The sequence below is a fragment of the Ctenopharyngodon idella genome, chromosome 24 (genome assembly GCF_019924925.1).
Source record: "Ctenopharyngodon idella isolate HZGC_01 chromosome 24, HZGC01, whole genome shotgun sequence".
Taxonomy (NCBI): Eukaryota; Metazoa; Chordata; class Actinopteri; order Cypriniformes; family Xenocyprididae; genus Ctenopharyngodon; species Ctenopharyngodon idella.
Genome location: NC_067243.1, coordinates 25,339,340 through 25,357,707, shown reverse-complemented (window position 1 = coordinate 25,357,707; position 18,368 = coordinate 25,339,340). Strand labels below are relative to the sequence as shown.

Here is an 18,368-nt window from a genome sequence, read left to right as displayed (position 1 = left end):
CATTAAACACTCAACATCTTTTTGTTGTTAGGGAATATTTGAATAATAATCCTAATATTTGAAATGAATAAATCATCATCAGTCTGAATGACTAACATACTGTCAATTAAGGGCACATCTCTAATAAATATATATAAAAAATAAAGTTATATACTGTAGAACATCTTTTAAATAAGTACCAAACTTTATTTATCTTAATATAGCCTACTGTTGTATGTTGTGCAGCAGACAAGATTAAAGCCAAATTGGAAAACGTACTCGGTTACTAACGTAACCTCGGTTCCCTTAGATACAGAATGAGTACTGTGTCATCTGCTGTTTAGTCAAGACGAAACTCCTGTTTTCACCGATTTCCAAAGCCTTTTTCAATCACGCATTGAAACTGCACGGCCATTGGTTTGTGGAGTTAAAGTAAACAAACCAATGATGGCGCGGCAGTGCCGCGCGAGCCAATGGTGAGCGAGCCCGCTCGCGCCCTCCAAAATGGGCGGGGCATCGGGCTATATAAGCGGCCGTCTCACCTTGGCAGACTGATTTATTTCGACTGAGGCGACGGCATGAGGCGTCCTACGAATAGCGCGGCAAAGTATGCAGTACTCGTTCCGTATCTAAGGGAACCAAGGTTACGTTAGTAACCGAATACGTTCCCTTTTGATACTACGCACGTACTGCGTCGTCTGCCGTTTAGGCAAGACGCAATGGGGATAATACAATCACGCCGTGCTATGAAGGGGGGATGACAGAGCATTGGCTTGCTTGGGTGCACATAGCATAATGTATCCCGGAAGTTCGGGGACTTGAGGACACTGTAGTCACTCTCCCATTCCTATACATCCTAGGAGCCCCATGGGGCCTAGAGCACATATAGGGAACAGAAAAATACTTTATTACCCGGACTTGGTCAGGGCCGTAGACAAGTGCTCATAAGCTGGTCACATTGGTGAGGCTTATGCAGAGAGAACCTGCGTTTGTAATGCAGGAACGTCTAGGTTATAAAACCTGACGAACGTGGACAGCGAGGCCCAGCCGGCCACCTCACAGATTTCCGCGATGGACACGCCAGTGGACTATGCCCAAAAAGAAGCCATGCCTCTTGTGGAGTGTGCTCAGAGAGAATGACCATCTGCGCCCTAAAGGGGGTGGATAGGACCTTTGGGACATATCCATGTCTTGCTTTCAGGACAACTTTAGAGTCGTTAGCCCCGAATTTAAGACAGGAGGGGCTCACAGAGAGCGCCTGCAAATCTTCCACTCGCTTTACCGATGCTAAGGCTAGCAATAAGGTAGTTTTCAATGCTAGGGGACGTAAGTTGGCAGTCTGGAGTGGTTCAAAGGGAGGGCCCTTAAGGCCTCTGTGAAGCAAAGACAGGTCCCAGGTAGGAACTGTGCGGGGGCGAGGAGGGTTCAGCCTCCTAGATCCCTTTAGGAAGCAAACAACAAGGTTGTTTCTCCCTACCGACTGCCCCGCTACGGGAGCATGGGAGGCCGCTATAGCCGCGACATAGACTTTAAGGGTAGAGGGAGTACGGCCCCTATCCATTAAGTCCTGAAGGAAAGACAATATCAGAGATATGTCACAAGTAAATGGGTCTTCATCCCGGGCTGTACACAAGGCAGCAAAGACTGACCATTTTAGGGAGTAGAAACGTCTTGTCAATGGAGCTCTGGCTTGTGAGATAGTGTTCAGGACGTCTTCAGGGAGGTTTGAAGGCTCCTGTCTAGAAGCCACACATGGAGATCCCACAGCTCGGGTCTGGGGTGCCTTATTGTCCCTCCCGCTTGGGAGAGGATGTCTCATCTCAGGGGGATTGGCCATGGCTCCATGGACGATAGCTGAGACAGGTCCGAGAACCATGGTTGGCTCCTCCATAGAGGAGCCACCAGGAGGACCCTGTCGGCACCCTCCCTGATTCGTCTGATAACCTGGGGAATCAGAGCGACCGGGGGAAAAGCATACAGGAGGAGGCTGGGCCAGTCGTGGGCCAGCGCATCCTTGGTCTTTGAAAAGTAAATTGGGCAACGATAGTTGTCTTCTGAGGCGAAGTGATCGACCTCTGCCCTTCCGAAGACATCCCAAATTTTCTGAACCACGGGGGGTGGAGCGACCATTCCTCCGAGGGAAGGTTGTTCCGGGACAACATGTCCGCCCCAGTTTCACTGCGTGATTGAAAAAGGCTTCAGAAATCGGTGAAAACAGGAGTTTCCCCGTTATGTCTTGCCTAAACGGCAGACGACGCAGTATGAGTGTAGTATCGAAAGGGAACTTACAAGATACATACATGAGGAAAAATATATTCTCGGTCAGCGCCATCTTGTGTAGGCATGAATTAGCTGAATGATGATCAATAGCTGCATCGCAAGACTGTAGATGAATGTAGAGTTTTGTCTACAAATATAAAACTGAGTTAAATATAGCTAGTAAATCAATGATGGGGAAAAAAATCACTGCAGCGCACCTTGTTTTTCAACTCTCGACTACCCGGAGCAAAACCCCAGTGAACATGTCATCGCCTCATTAACAGAGTTAATTAACAGAGAGGCTGCATTTAACCTTGCTTTTTACCTTTACTTTATGCTAAAATACTCATTTACTAATTAATCAGTGACACATTTCCATATGTGAACATTTTATTAAAAGAATTTTAGGTTCTCTGTTTTATGGTACAAAGTGGCCAGAATTTGTGGCAGTTTGCTCCGTCAGAGTGGTGGGTGCACTGCCTGTGGTAGGGAAAACATTGGCTTCAGTGATAAACTTGTATATTTTTATTCACTGCTTTACTCAAGTGTCACAGTCTTGTAATGTTGTTGAATAAATATTTTTTGTGGCTTTTCCAAGCAAATATGGATAAATGTGGGTGTTTGTGGTTAATTTTATTAATTAATAGGGATGCACTGATGGGATTTTTTCGGGCCGATACCGATTTTAACAAACAATTATCGGCCGATTCCAATACAGTGTTTTGATCATGTTTTAAATTAGCAAAGTTCAAAAATGCATGCATTAAGTTATACTAGTTTATTGCTGCATCCTCAAATAATTTCTAATGAACATGGCTTGGATCCATTTAACATTCAGCAGGCCAACATAAATACATATATACAACAGAACAAAGATACAAATGAAATTAAAGCTGCAAGCAGCGATGAAAGGGCCCTCGCACCCGGGCTCACCGCCACCAGTTGGCCTCAGGAAAACGGTGAACAGTGGGCGACATGCATGCAAGCGAGTAAATACAGAAGAATTACGACAAAGTCATTTCAAAGTGCCACACTTCCTGCTGCCAACAGGTGGCGCTTTGACTGTAACTGAATATTGCCATGTAGATGTCTTCAGGCCAGGACTGTTATCAAACATGTGAAGTTTGGAGCAGATCGGACATTGTATGCCTGAATTACAACAACTTCCTGTTTTGTGGCGTTAATCACAAAAAATAGCTCTTAGCCAAGTGTTGCATGATTTAACGTGTTTCTAGCATGTTTGGTACTTTGTGGCATATCGAAATGTGTTTCAGGGAGCGAATTACAGTGTAAAGCACGCCATTTCCTGTTGCCAGCAGGTGGCGCTATGACTAACTGAATATTGGCATATAGATGTTTTTAGGCCAGGACTCTTATCACACGTGAAGTTTGGGGCAGATCGGACACTGTATGCCTGAATTACAACAGCTTCGTCCTTCATGGCGAAATATCAGATTTTGTCAGGCCGCCACGGACAAGCCCTTCAGCTAAAACTCAAGATCTTCACAATTTAACATCGCTAAGGCCTTAAGATTAGACTGACCATATATGATGTGGTTCTGGTTAAATCTCTATGAGTTAATCACAGTGTAAAACATGTCAATTCCTGTTGCCCGCAGGTGGCGCTATAACTGTAACTGAATATTGTCATGTAGACGTCTTCAGGCCAGGACTCTTATCAAACATGTGAAGTTTGGGGCAGATCGGACATTGTATGCCATAGTTAAAACAACTTCCTGTTTCATGGCGAAACATCGAACTTTGTCAGGCCGCCACAGACACGCCCTCCAGCGAAAACTCAAGATCTTCGCAACATAACGTCACAAAGGCCTTTAGATTAGACTGACCAAATATGACATTGATCTGATTAAAGCTCTAGGAGGAGTTTGTTAAAGTACAACGTCTGGAAATGGCAAAAACTGTTAATTCAAAATATCTGACTTCCTGTTCGGTTTCAGATTTTGCTCCAAGAGACTTTTTTGTAGGTATTGGGCTGTTAAATGTGTGTACTGAATTTTCACGCGTCAGAATTTTCACCACTTCTGACGCGTGTGCAAAGTTTCATGAGTTTTTGAGCACGTTTAGGCCCTCAAAAATGCGATTCACTTTGGAGAAGAATAATAATAAACGGAGCAATTACAATAGGGTCCTCACACCATCGGTGCTCTGGCCCTAATAATCAGTGCTTTTTAGGTAGGTTTAACGGTAGTTTTCCGGTACAGAAATAAAGTAAACAAATGTAAAATAACTGCATATTCTTCATAAATCAAATGCATATTAATCCTTATTAAAGTTACAATTTTCTTATTAAACTTTCGCAAAGATGCAGCACTGGCCCAATCGGGACTGTGACAGTGTTGCACAGTTCAATTATCCCAAACATTATTCACACTGACCCCGGGCGGTCCTTATTGTCGAGCCCTGCTGTGTTTTGTACAGTATTTCATTATTTTACCCAGAGAAAACTGCGCACTGCACCGGTCTCGTATCTCTCACGGAGGAGCTCCAGAAGCATAAAAGGAGGAGCGACGACAGTGAAGGACGAGAGAGGACCAGGCTTGGATTTATGTTATATTTTTATTATTTTACTATGTCATATATATTTAATGGACACTTTTCACATTTCTGAAGTTCTCAGAACTGATATAATTTTGGCTGAGTAACTGTTTAGTGGAAGTAGCCTATAGTGGTAATGTAGCAGTGAACTACAGCAAATATAACTGTGTTCTCATTTTTCCCCAGTATTGACCTGAATTGACCAATGACATTTGAGGTTACAATGAAATAAGTAAAGTCCCGCCCCACCACTGTCAAAAATAAAAAGTGTTTGCATGAGCAAAATAGAAGATTGAGCGCGAGTGTGGGGATTGATGACGCGCGTACTGCGAGTCGTGTCCAAGCACGCGAGGGCTTGATTTGCACGCAGAGGAGATGTCATGCGCGCGCTGGTTTAAAATGAGCTTGCGGGCTCCCGTTTCCTCACGTGTAGATCTGGGCTGCGTTCCACAGTTTTAGACACGCACTCGCAAACTTCCCTAAGCACTTCCTCTCGGGGGAATCCCTGCCACCATTTTGAAGTGCGTTCCACTTCGTGAAGTGGACAAGGGAAGTTTATATGGACAGACCCTCGCTCCCTCGATTTTGACCGAGGGAGCGAGTCTACTTCATATGTGCACTTCAGGCAGCTCCATAACCCACAATGCAACACGATTGTGACATCACCACATATCGCGTTTAATTTACCCCACCATAAACAACTCTATGATATATTCATTATTTTTTTAAATATTTAAAACACACATATATACATATAGAATGCTGCATTAAACAATTTTGTAAGGGGGAAAAAAAAAAATAATATACCAGCTCCATTGCGGATTCTAAGTGATCAAGGGCTTAGGATGTTCCAATTCAGCCCATTGCAAAGGTTCCGCCAGTAGTGGGCACTCATGCAACGTAAGAAATGACATACATCCGAGTCAACGAGACTGAGGGAAGTTAGCGAGGGAAGGACATTTAAAAAATGAACTGGAACGCAGCCATTTTATCCTCTCGCGGAAGTGATTTACTGCACGTGCAAGTTGTGCGCTCGGTTATTAATGGCATTAAAATGCCGCCATAGACTTTGCCCTTGGAACCCTTTTATTGTGTGGACAAAATATATAACAACAACATGATGGGGAGTGAATGATGACAAATTTTATATTATTTGTTTATTGTTAAGCAATATCTATGTCACCGAGACGAACTCTGTGGTTCCCTCCTCTGACCATCGGAGGGAGCCCTCGCCCGAATACTGACACACACATGCATACACTACATTTCCCATCAGCCCGTACCTTGAACCAATCATCTTCACGTACAGCTGAGACCCATTACCCGGACTATTTAAGACGCACACTCACTCCACCTCTTTGCAAAGTCTTGTATTGCCCCGGTGTACAAATCTGAGCATTATTATTCTGTCTGACTGTGTACCTGTTATTGATCCTGTTTGCTACCCGTCTACGATTCTCTGCCGCCTACCTCTGACCTGTGCGTTGTTTCCTGACTTGTGAGTGTTATCTGCCTGCCTTGATTTACTGCCTGCATACTGACCTCGATTCTGCCTGTCCCCTGTTATACCTGTTTGCCCCTGTTTGACCTTGCCTGTTCGACTACGCTTTACTCTAATAAAAGCATGCAAATGGATCCCAGCCTGAGTGACGATTCATTACAATCTACATGCTGTCCCTTGATAAGAATAGAATTCCGGAACCTAGTCTATCAGATTCCTAAGAAAGACAATCTCTTTCTCGTCATATTTGCTAGTAAAGCACAAAAGGAAGTCTTTGTTTTTGATGTTCTTGTTTACAGTTAAAGTTCTGCAATGTCTGTTAACTTCAGTTAATTATAAATCAACAAAAAGAAAAAGATGTAAATAAGCATTATCTCCTCAAGCCACTTTAGACACCAAGATCACAAAACTTTATTACTGTTTTATAGAAATGGTAAGTTAATATGCTGTCTTGTTCAGATAATAGAAAAAATGACAGTTTAATCACAAATTTTGTTTTCAGTAAACATTCTTCACACAAAACATGGAACTAAACACATCACAATTTCAGGTTTGCAAGTTTTCAGTGGTTTTTTTTTAATTATGAAGAATTTTTCTTCTTTAGTTTGCAGACTGTCTGTTATTTTCTTATTTCTTAGGTTCCACTTTTGACTGTTCTTGTGTAAGACTTCCCTTTGTTATTCGCTTATCTAGGCAAAAAAGGAACTAGATCTTGCACACACTGGTACACTCGCATGCAAACTGAAACTCCAGATGCGCACATACTGCTCACACTCATCTATTACTGGGGTAACACTTTACAATAAGGTTCATTAGTTAAACATTAGTTAATGTATTAACTAACATGAACTAACCATGAGCAATACATTTGTTACTGTATTTACTAATCTTCGTTAACATTAGTTAATGAAAATACAGTTGTTCATTGTTTGTTCATGTTACTTCACAGTGCATTAACTAATGTTAACAAGATTTTAATAATGTATTATTAAACGTTGAAATTAACATTAACGAAGATTAATAAATGCTTTATAAGTGCAGTTCATTATTAGTTCATGTTAACTAATGTAGTTAACTGATGTTAACTAATGAACCTTATTGTAAAGTTTTACCTTTCTGGGTATGCCATATATGGTACGGTTTGAACTCTGAGTACTATGATTGGATGCCCAGGACATCCTGGATGTTATTGCATTAGCTTTGAGGCTTCAGATAGTCTACCTAAAAATTAATCTAACAGATCTGGCGGCTCGCCTGGGATATTCCCAAGAAACATTGGACAGAAATATATACTTTCTTACAAAAATGTTTTCAGGGATCCTCCTCAGTCTCTCACTGAGCTTATGGTTCTGTGACGCTAAATCAAGTAAGTGTAATGATTTGATTGAAACTAATTTCTCTTAAGAACGTCATCATATGTTTTAATCACAATATATTTCACTATGTAACTCACATTTTCTGACTCACATTACAGCAAAACTTTATTCTTTTTATGATCTTTCTACAGTGGGAGCCATGCATGTAGAAACAGAAGCTTTTTGTATTAAAAGCAGTGATACCAACAGCAACCATGAGCTTGGAAAACTTCTGGATAGAATTAAATATGTTGCTCGAAGCTGCAAAGAAATTCTTGACAAATATCATGTTTATGAGGGTATAGTATATATACAGGTGCTGGTCATATAATTAGAATATCGTGAAAAAGTTCATTTTTTTATTGTAAATTATTTTAAAAAATGAAACTTTCATATATTCTAGATTCCCTACATGTAAAGTAAAACATTTCAAAAGTTTTTTTTTGTAAATTTGTTGATTAGAGCGTACAGCTAATGAAAGTCCAAAATCCAGTATCTCAAAATATTAGAATATTTACATTTGAGTTTCATTAAATGACCATCCCTACAGTATAAAATCCGGGTATCTTTTGTTTTTTGAAACCACACTAATGGGGAAGACTGCTGACTTGGCAATGGTCCAGGAGACAATCATTGACACCCTCCACAAAGAGAGTAAGTCACAGAAGGTCATTACTGAATGGGGTGGCTGTTTACAGAGTGAAATATCAAAGCATATTAAATGCAAAGTTGACTGGAAGGAAGAAATTGGGTAGGCAAAGGTGCACAAGCAACAGGGATGACCGCAAGCTTGACAATACTGTCAAGTAAAGCCGATTCAAACACTTGGGAGAGCTTCACAATGAGTAGAATGAAGCCGGAGTCAGCACATCAAGAGTCACCACACTCAGACATCTTCAGGAAAAGGACTACCGAGCCACTTCTGAACCAGAGACAATGTCAGAAGCATCTTACCTGGGCTAAGGAGAAAAAGAACTGGACAGTGAACAGTGGTCGAAAGTCCTCTTTTCAGATAAAAGTAAATTTTGCATTTCATGTTGAAATCATGGTCCCAGAGTCTGAAGGAAGACTGGAGAGGCACAGAATCCAAGCTGCTTGAAGTCTAGTGTGAAGTTTCTGAAGTCAATAATGATTTGGGGGGGGCGTGACGTCTGCTGGTGTTGGTCCATTGTGTTTTATCAAGTGCAAAGTCAATGCAGCCATCTTCCAGGAGATTTTGAAGCACTTTATGCTTCCATCTGCTGACAAGCTTTATGGAGATGCTGATTTCCTTTTCCAGCAGGACTTTAGCACCTGCCCACAGTGCAAAAACCACTTCCAAGTGGTTTGCTGACCATGATATTACTGTGCTTTATTGGCCAGCCAATATGCCTGACCTGAATCTATGGGATATTTTCAAGAGAAAGATGAGAAACAGTCGATCCAACAATATACAGATGATCTGAAGGCTCAATAGTGCCTCAGCAGTGCCACAGGCTGATCACTTCCATGCCACACTTCACTGATGCAGTAATTTGTGCTAGGAGCAAGTCATTTGCTGTAATATGTCCTGCCGATCAAGTATTGAGTGCACAAAAGAACATACTTTAAAGAACTTGAACTTTTCTGTTTTGCAAATCCATTTTTTGATTGATTTTAGGAAATATTCTAATATTTTGAAATACTGGATTTTGGACTTTCATGAGCTGTACGCTCTAATCATCAAAATTTAAAAAAAAAACTTTTGAAATGTTTTACTTTACATGTAGGGAATCTAGAATATATGAAAGTTTCATTTTTAAAAATAATTTATAATAAAAAAATGAACTTTTTGATGATATTCTAATTATATGACCAGCACCTGTATATATTTTATCTCAAGCAACAACTCAATTTAGGTGACTCAGCAATGCTTCTGTTAATTCAGATGGCCTGTACTATCTGATCTCACCAAGAGGGGTCCTTTACCAGACGTTTTGTGATATGACCACTGCGGGCGGCGGCTGGACGCTGGTGGCTAGCGTTCATGAAAACAACATGTATGGAAAGTGTACTGTTGGTGATCGCTGGTCTAGTGAGCAGGGCAGCAACGCAAACCGGCCTGATGGTGAAGGAACATGGGCAAACAGAGTCACATTTGGAACTGCAGAGGCCGCAACAAGTGATGATTATAAGGTAATTTTTTATTACATTCAACAATTAAAACATGTTTATCTACAATAACTATTGACAGTCTGTTTCCTTTCTGTTATAGAATCCTGGATACTTTGAAATTGCGGCACAGGATGTGTCTGTGTGGCATGTTCCTAATAATATGGCGTTGGAAAACTGGAGCACTGCCTCCATCCTGAGATACCACACTGAAAATCGCTTTTTAACTCTACACGGAGGAAACCTTCTCAATTTATTCAAGGTCAGACAAACTTTGACAGCAGCTTTGAGTTTTAAATATTCAAAGAAATATAGGCTAAAGGCAAAAGCCTACAGTTTTGTAAAAAACTGAATTTTTATCTTAATTTTCCCAGAAATTCCCTGTGAGGTTTGGAATTGGGACTTGCAACACTGATAATGGACCTACTATTCCAATAGTGTATGATACTGGAAATGTGGATTCTACCAAAAAACTGTATGGACCTAATTCAAGAGGTACAGCAATTTGTCACAGTCACCATCTCTCTCACCTTCCCTGAACTCCATTTCCCATCATCCCTCCTGTTGCTCACCTGCTCACGCTCAACAATCACCTGCACCTCATCACCTCATCACCACAGTAGAATAAATAAATGCACATACTTCACCTTAGCACATTGTCTGGTCTCATTTTGAGAAGGATGCACTTACCTGCTACACTTACCTCTTGATTGTTTATACATTATTCCTCCATCGTCTCTCCTGATCCTCTGTATCTCCAGCATCTTCTCCTCCGGACTCCAACGACTCTCCACTCACCTCACCTATGTGTGTGCTTCAGCTGCAGTCTTCCACAATCTCTTCCAACCACCTGCAAACCAAGAACTGTCAATATTATTATTCAATAAAACTCTCATATTCATTTCTATGTCGTTGTGAGTCTGTGTTCAGTAACACAATTCCTCTTGGGCCAATATTTTTCAAATATTTTAAAAGAAAGTAGCTACATCGACGGACTGTCATAAAATCTGTGTATTATTCAGTGATTGTGATGTAGGCCTATTATTTACAAAGCATCATCATGTTGAGATCCAATCACTTTAATGAATGAATGAATGCCATTCTGTGTGCATGGACCTATCATGACAAACCATCATCAATTATATATTCTGTGTTTTTTTTCAGAAATATTTGAGCCTGGATTCATCACATTCAGAGTCTTCAATACTGAAAAGGCAGCCATGGCAATTTGTTCGGGCGTTAAACCAACTGGTTGTCACACTGAACATGTGAGCTAAACAAATATTATGGATTATTTACAACAATGTTCATGAACAGCATTTGTGAAGTGCTGCTGATCACCACAGGCAATAATTCATGCTTTAGTGTATAAATGAAGAGGAAATTCATTTACAGTAATACATTTACAACAGAAGTAAATCAACTGTAATGTTATATGAGGAAATAGGTATGTTTTGTTGTTATTAATGTACTCATATTTTTGCAGTTCTGTATTGGTGGAGGTGGACACTTTCCTGAGGGGGTCCCTAAACAGTGCGGGGACTTTACGAGTTTCGACTGGGATGGCTATGGTACTAATACAGGATGGAGTGCTTCCAAAGAGATAACTGAAGCAGCTGTACTTCTTTTTTATCGCTGACAAACTAAAATTACTTGCTTCTTTTCCTTCAGTCAGAGATATACCCCATTAATTAATAATCTGAATGCTACACAATAATTTGCTCAGATGTATTTCTTTACAATATATCTTTTATATTGGTCTATAATCAAAATGTGTATGGTGTTTGTAAATGATAAAAAAAAAAAAAAAAAAAAAAAACCTGTCGGATTAGCAATTTATTGGGAGGCTTCTTTTGGTGCATACCTAACTTACTTTTAACCTCTTAATCAGGGCTTAAAAAAAAAAAAAAAAAAAAAATTACATCGTTTCACTCCGAGCAGAATCAGTATTTTAATGTTTCTGTTCCAGCGTTCCTTCTGTATTATTAACATTCTGAAATCGGTTTGATTAGAAAAAATAAGTTAATAACGTTATTTTTTACCTTTTTTTTTTTTTTTTTTTTGCATGTAGCCTACTACTACTACTACTACTAATAATAATAATACGTAGCCTACAGCATTTTATTTATTAAAAAACAAAGAGAGTCTTGTATTTGCCGTAATAGGCCTACAGTTGTTTTTTATAACAAGATTCTGTCCAAATGTAAACCTATTAAACGAAAGGAAAAACTATCAACGGTTTATAAATTAAAGTAGGGCCTATTTTTTCAAGATATTTTAAAATGTTTGCTGTATGGTTAAAAATACCGACACTGTTCCTGAGAGGAAAAAAGATAAGTCGCGTATACATCGCATTTTTTATTACATTCAGAAATAATGTAAATTAGGCCTACCAGTAAATAAAGTAAAATATTTACAAATAGCCTAGCCTATAGCTTTGTTTATAATGTTTGTAAACATAAATTATGAACAAAACTAGTAAGGGGATATTAATACTAATAAAGGGGATACTAATAGGGCTATTTTACTTGCCCTTACTCCACAACAAAACATCTAAAGTTAACAGTTGGCCTGTTCAGGCTATATAAACATCAAGTTAAATGAATAAAAAATTTGCTTTTTTTTTTAACGCCATTCCAGCTTCTATTGCTATATTCAAAGCGAGAAACAGGTTTATTTAGGCCTATTAGAAATTAAAATAGGATGCGAAATGAATTAATTTAAAGTGAATCTGAAGCCTACCTTTTCATTCGGCACGAATCCAACTGTTTCCATTTTCGTGATGTAGGTCTATGCTAAACTATTATTTATTATGTAACGTTTAGCTTTGTACTTCACTCAGAGTTTACGAGGTGGCTAATTCATACGAATTCATACGTTTTTTGCTAAATCATACGAATTCATACGTTTTTTGCTAAATCGTACATATTTTACGAGTTGACAAATTCGTATGAATTCATACAAATGACCTACCCCAAACCCCGCCCCTAAACCTACCCATCACTGGGGTTTAGACAAATCGCACGAATGTTGTATGAATTCATACGAATTAGCCACCTATATGAATTATAGGAATGAATTGGTCGTGAGATAGCATTGCAACAGCACAGTGAGGTGGTGGTCACGGATGGTAAACGCCAGATTTACAGACTTGAATTGAGCAGTGTACCGTTTTAAATGTTTGGTTGACTGTATTTTATTTTAATGTTTAACAGGCTGCAAGCGATATAAATAAGCAATGCAAGAATTTGGGTGTGAGCGCGCAGGCGCCGGCGCGACCACTGGAATTTTTTTTCCTTCCAAAAAACAGTAAACTGTACTCCGTAATTTATGGTCATACAGGTAAAAGAAAGACATCATTCATACGTTTACAAAAGACACTCAAATAATGAAAACAAGCAGAATGTCTCAGTTTCCTTTCCTAGATCTTTGGAGTGCACCACAATGAAGCAAAGCTCACGTTTTCTTTCGTTTTGTTAATCTGAAATTGCATACTCTCTTGAGTAGGTACTTATTTTGACTAAGTAGTTACTTAACAACAGCTAAAAGTAGTGTAGTGTGAATGTAATCTGGAAATACTACATTTGCCATGTTGCCCTTATCACAAATCCTCTCCTGTGGCCTCATAGGATACTAGTGTCCATCATATGCACACTTCAGAATCTCACTGGAAGAAGTAGGTGATCCGGGTACTTTTTGTCTACTCTTTTACCAGTACTGTGAATTCGGAAATACTGCTTTTGTCACATACTGTTTTTCACCTACTATATAGTAGGGAAGCATGCGATTTTGCGAGGATGCAGCCATGGTCAATGAGCACAACAGGTACATCTTCTTCTTTGGGTTTAATGGCGGATTAGTGTTGAAATCACATACCACCACCTACTATACATTGTGGATCTACCATGAAAATACTCCATATAACTAAATAAAATAATTGAGATTTTAGTGATCAGAATCAGTAATGTCATTAAAACATCAAATCATCAAAATAGAATCAATAATTTACTGTTGTGTGGACATTACAACGTTCAGCAAACATTGGGTTTAGGTTACTTAATATCATGACTTAAAACAAACAAAATACCAACATCTGATGATGCTATAATCAGATCTTAATCTTACAATGTTTAGCAGACGTTTGTATTTGGTTACTACATACCATGACTTAAAACATAGATATTTTGTAGGTTTTTAGATGTGCTTTTAGTCTAGACTTAAACTGACAGAGTGTGTCTGCTTCCCGAACAATGCTAGAATCTACTGCCTGCGGTTGATTTTGATATTCTACGTATTATCAACTGGCCAGAATTTTGACATCGCAATAGACATGAAGGAAGCTAAACCATTTAATGCTTTGTAATTAGCAAGATTTTAAAATTTATACGATGTTTAATAGGGAGTCATTGCAGTGTTGACAGAACTGGGCTAATGTGGTCATACTTCCTGGTTCTAGTAAGAACTCTAGCTGCTGCTATTGGACCAGCTGGAGTTTGTTTATTAGGCGTGCAGGGCAACCACCGAGTAGAGCATTACAATAATCTAGCCTTCAGGTCATGAGCGCATGAACTAACTGTTCCGCATTTGTCATTGAGAGCATATGATATATTTAGATACATTTTTAAGATGGAAAAATGCATTTTTACAGATGCTAGAAATGTGGCTTTCAAATGTAAGATTGGTATCAAAGAGCACACCCAGGTTCCTAACTGACGACAAGACTTGACAGAACATCCATCAAGTGTTAGACAGTATTCTAGGTTATTACGTGCAGAGGTATTTGGTCCAATAATTGATAGTCATCCAATTTTTTATATCAGCTTTGCATGGTAAGATTCGTCAGGACGCAAAGAATATAGAGCTGAGTATCATCAGTAGGGATGCAACAACTATTCTATGAAATTGATGATAATCGATAATGAAAATCATCGACAACGATTCTCATTAACGATTAGCCAGGTCTGCTCACCGTGCACGGAAGACTTCCGCCAATCTGTGGAGGAAACAGATTGAGCAGCTGCGGGAAAGGTACATGATCAAAGCTGCCCAAAACATGATAATTCTTTATATTAAGCTTCAAGCTAATGCATTAGCATAATGGCTTGCCCTGTCAGGCACTTTGACAGATGCATGTGCGTCCTCAGCGCAAAACGTTCATTCTACGGCTATATCCTTATCTGTAAATGTTTCAAATTTACATTTCCATTTTGCATAAGGGCTTATCCTGACAGTCTGCGTTGAACTTCAAACTTTACTGAATGAGCGCCAACGGATATTCATTTTGCTGAAATATCTGTTGTTAAATTTAGATTTAAAAATCAACATGTCATTCAAGTATTTTATGAGAGTAGTAACTGTAAAGGGATAACAACATGTAATTGAATATAAATGTAAGACATTTCTTATAGCCTATATTTACAGGATAAAGAAATGACAGTAAGAGGTGATTGTGTCCAGAGTGAATATGTGTGTTCCTGAAAAACATTTATCTTATGTATCCTGTTGGTTAACACTGAGTTTGTGTTTTACTTTATTATCTTTATTACCATCTTAATTTTTAATGTAGAGTAGAGATTTAAACTATATTCACTATATACAGTGCTAAAGTTATTAGACATCTGATACCCAATGTAAGGTTTGTGCCACAGGTCAGGGCAGCCTAAACTATCAGTATTGGTGCTAAAATCATTTTTTCATGTTTCTGTAATGGTTAATCCACCAGTATGTGTAAGCTCTTTAGTTACAGCAGTATTTCTAAAGCTACAATATATTTATTGTTGTTATCCAATTTTTGATTTTACTGTTTAACAAGAAAGGCAGGAAAAAGTAAAACACTTCATAGTTGTTGTTTTTTTTAAGATGCCCAATTACAGTCAATAAGAACAGAGACTGTTAAAATAAAAATAAATAAAATTAGGATTAATGACAGTGTGAAAAAATAATCGGCCAACTAATCGATTATCAAAATAATCGTTAGTTGCAGCCCTAATCATCAGCTTAACAGTGAAAACTAATGCCATGCTTCCTAATGATATCTCCCAAGAGTAGCATGTACAAAGTGAACAGCAACGGTCCTAGTGCTGAGCCTTGCGGTACTCCATACTGAGCTTGTGATCGATGTGACATCTCTTCGTTTACTTCTACAAACTGATAACGGTCAGATAAGTATGATTTGAATCATGCCAATGCAATTCCACTAATGCCAACATAATTTTCAAGTCTATTCAAAAGAATGTTGTGGTCGATAGTGTCAAATGCAGCACTAAGATCCAGTAACACTAATAGAGAAGCCACGACCCGATGGTAAAAGCAAATCATTTGTAACTCTAATGAGATCCATTTCAGTACAATGGTACAGTCTAAATCCTGACTGGAAATCCTCACAGATACGATTTCTTTCTAAAAAGGAGCATAGTTGTGAGGATACTGCCTTTTCTAGTATCTTTGACAGAAAAGGTAGATTCGAGATTGGCCTGTAATTGACTAATTCTGTAGGATCAAGTTGCGTTTTTTTTAACAAGAGGTTTAATAATAGCCAGGTTTTTCTGTACGTATCCTAATGACAAAAATGAATTAATGATATTTAGAAGAGGATCTATGACCTCTGGAAGCATCTCTTTCAATAGCTTAGTCGGTATAAGGTCTAACATACATGTTGTTGATTTAGATGATTTAACGAGTTTAGACAATTCTTCCTCTCCTATAGCAATGAATGAATGGAGTTTTTCCTCAGGGACAGTACAATGCACTGTCTGAGGTGATACTGTCGTAGACGGTTGCATAGTTATAATTTTCTCTCTAATATTATCAATCTTGTAAGTTAAAAAGTTCATAAAGTCATTACTGCTGTGCAGTTTGGAAACATCTGGGGTTGAAGCTTTATTTCTCATTAATTTAGCCACTGTATCAAATAAATACCTAGGGTTGTGTTTGTTTTCTTCTAAGAGGGTTGAAAAATAATCAGATCTAGCAGTTTTTAAGGCCTTTCTGTACACAATCATGCTCGCTCTCCAAGATATGCGAAAAACCTCTAGTTTTGTTTTCTTCCAGCTGCACTCATTTTTCTGGCTGCTCTCTTAAGGGCGAGTTTGTACCACGGCATTGGCCTATTTTCTTTAATCTTTTTTAGATGTAAAGAAGCAACTGTGTCTAAAGTGCTGGAAAAGAGAGTCAGTAGTTTCTGTTGCAACATCGAGATCTTCTAAGCTATCTGGTATGCTGAGGAGATGAAACTGATCAGGAAGATTATTTATAAAGCAATCTTTAGTTTATCATTTGTTCATCTGTATTATATCTATTTTTTATTTGTTGAACATCAATTACATTTTTACCCTTAAATGGGTTTGAGAATTTTTTGTATTTGCTAATTCGGAAAACAGACACAGTCTCTATGTGATGATATCTAGATGAAAGAGTCTCTATGTGTTGGGATTTATCTGACTTCTGTGACGTGAGACAGCTAGCAGACGGTCGGTTTTGCCAGTCTGTCTGCTTCCTAGGAGTGTAAATCGGATGGTTCGTCATGATTCGATACAATATCGATTCTCATAGCCAGCGATACGATATTTTCTGATACCTCAAAAAGTTCTGCAGTACAATTACGATACGATTCGATTCAGGGGTATATCGATCAATATTTTGATATTATGATATTATGTGCCTATTTTACACTACCAGTTACATTTTTATTAACTCACACCTGCAACCAAATTATATAACATAAACAATTATTTCAAAATTTCACATCCTGAACCCTGTTTGGAACATCCAAAAAATAAAAAATTCACACAGTAATATAATGACAGCTTATGACATGACAACAGTCAAGTATTTTAGGCTTCTGTGCTAAAACGTGTAATGTCAAAAAACTGATAAACAAGGAAATGTTGTATATATTGTGTATATATTGTATATAGGCCTATATTCTATCAAATTAAAAGACATTTCTTTTAAATGTATAGCGCAGCTTTTTAATGAAGCAACAACATATTATAGGTAGGACAGAACAAGACAGGCTATTAATATTCTTTCATTGTGCAAAAGTGTTATAAATGCTCCAATACAGAGCGGCACAAAGCACTTATGCGCATCCCGTGTGCAGAATGATGCACTTGAAACAACACAGAGTCACAGTGCGCAGCGCTCCCACGCAGCAGTTTATTGAGCATTTTCTTTTAACACTTATAATTTCAGTTACTGTGTGTGAAGAACGATTCATAGTGCTCTATTCTCCAGTGTTGTGATCTAACTAACAGACACTGTTTGAGATGTGAACGCGCTGCTTTTTGCAAGGCTTTAAACACAAGCAAATTATAAACTTTCGTGAAGATTCAGCACTGGCTCGATCGAGTGTCTTTCACAAGTTCTGAAAGGTAGTTTAAATCAGAATGCACGTGTTGGCAATAATGCATAGACTGTAATTGTGTGAAAATGTGGAGAGTGTTAAAACAAAGGTGCCTCTATAAATATCCCACAGGTATTCATTTTTTACGTGTTGCATCGATGCATCGTATCGTTAGACATTAGATCGATGTATCGATCTATATCGATGTATTGTTACACCCCTACTGCTTCCTGACCTGGGCCCC

General features: G+C 38.6%; 1 protein-coding gene across 1 annotated transcript; it reads left to right on the top strand.

The window, feature by feature from the left end:
* Positions 1-7,057: 7,057 nt before the first annotated feature.
* On the top strand, positions 7,058-11,594 carry LOC127507101 (intelectin-like). The gene is made up of 7 exons (XM_051884004.1): positions 7,058-7,661; positions 7,803-7,949; positions 9,557-9,804; positions 9,884-10,042; positions 10,155-10,275; positions 10,945-11,048; positions 11,267-11,594. The coding sequence occupies exons 1-7, from the start codon at positions 7,601-7,603 to the stop codon at positions 11,417-11,419; spliced, it is 993 nt and encodes a 330-aa protein (XP_051739964.1). The 5' UTR covers positions 7,058-7,600; the 3' UTR covers positions 11,420-11,594.
* The last annotated feature ends 6,774 nt before the right edge of the window (positions 11,595-18,368 follow it).

Coding starts and splice junctions, on each gene's coding strand:
- LOC127507101 (XM_051884004.1), top strand. CDS start 7,601: ATGTTTTCAGGGATCCTCCTCAGTCTCTCACTGAGCTTATGGTTCTGT. Junction 10,043..10,154: donor ACCTTCTCAATTTATTCAAG/GTCAGACAAACT, acceptor TAATTTTCCCAG/AAATTCCCTGTGAGGTTTGG. Junction 11,049..11,266: donor CTGGTTGTCACACTGAACAT/GTGAGCTAAACA, acceptor ATATTTTTGCAG/TTCTGTATTGGTGGAGGTGG.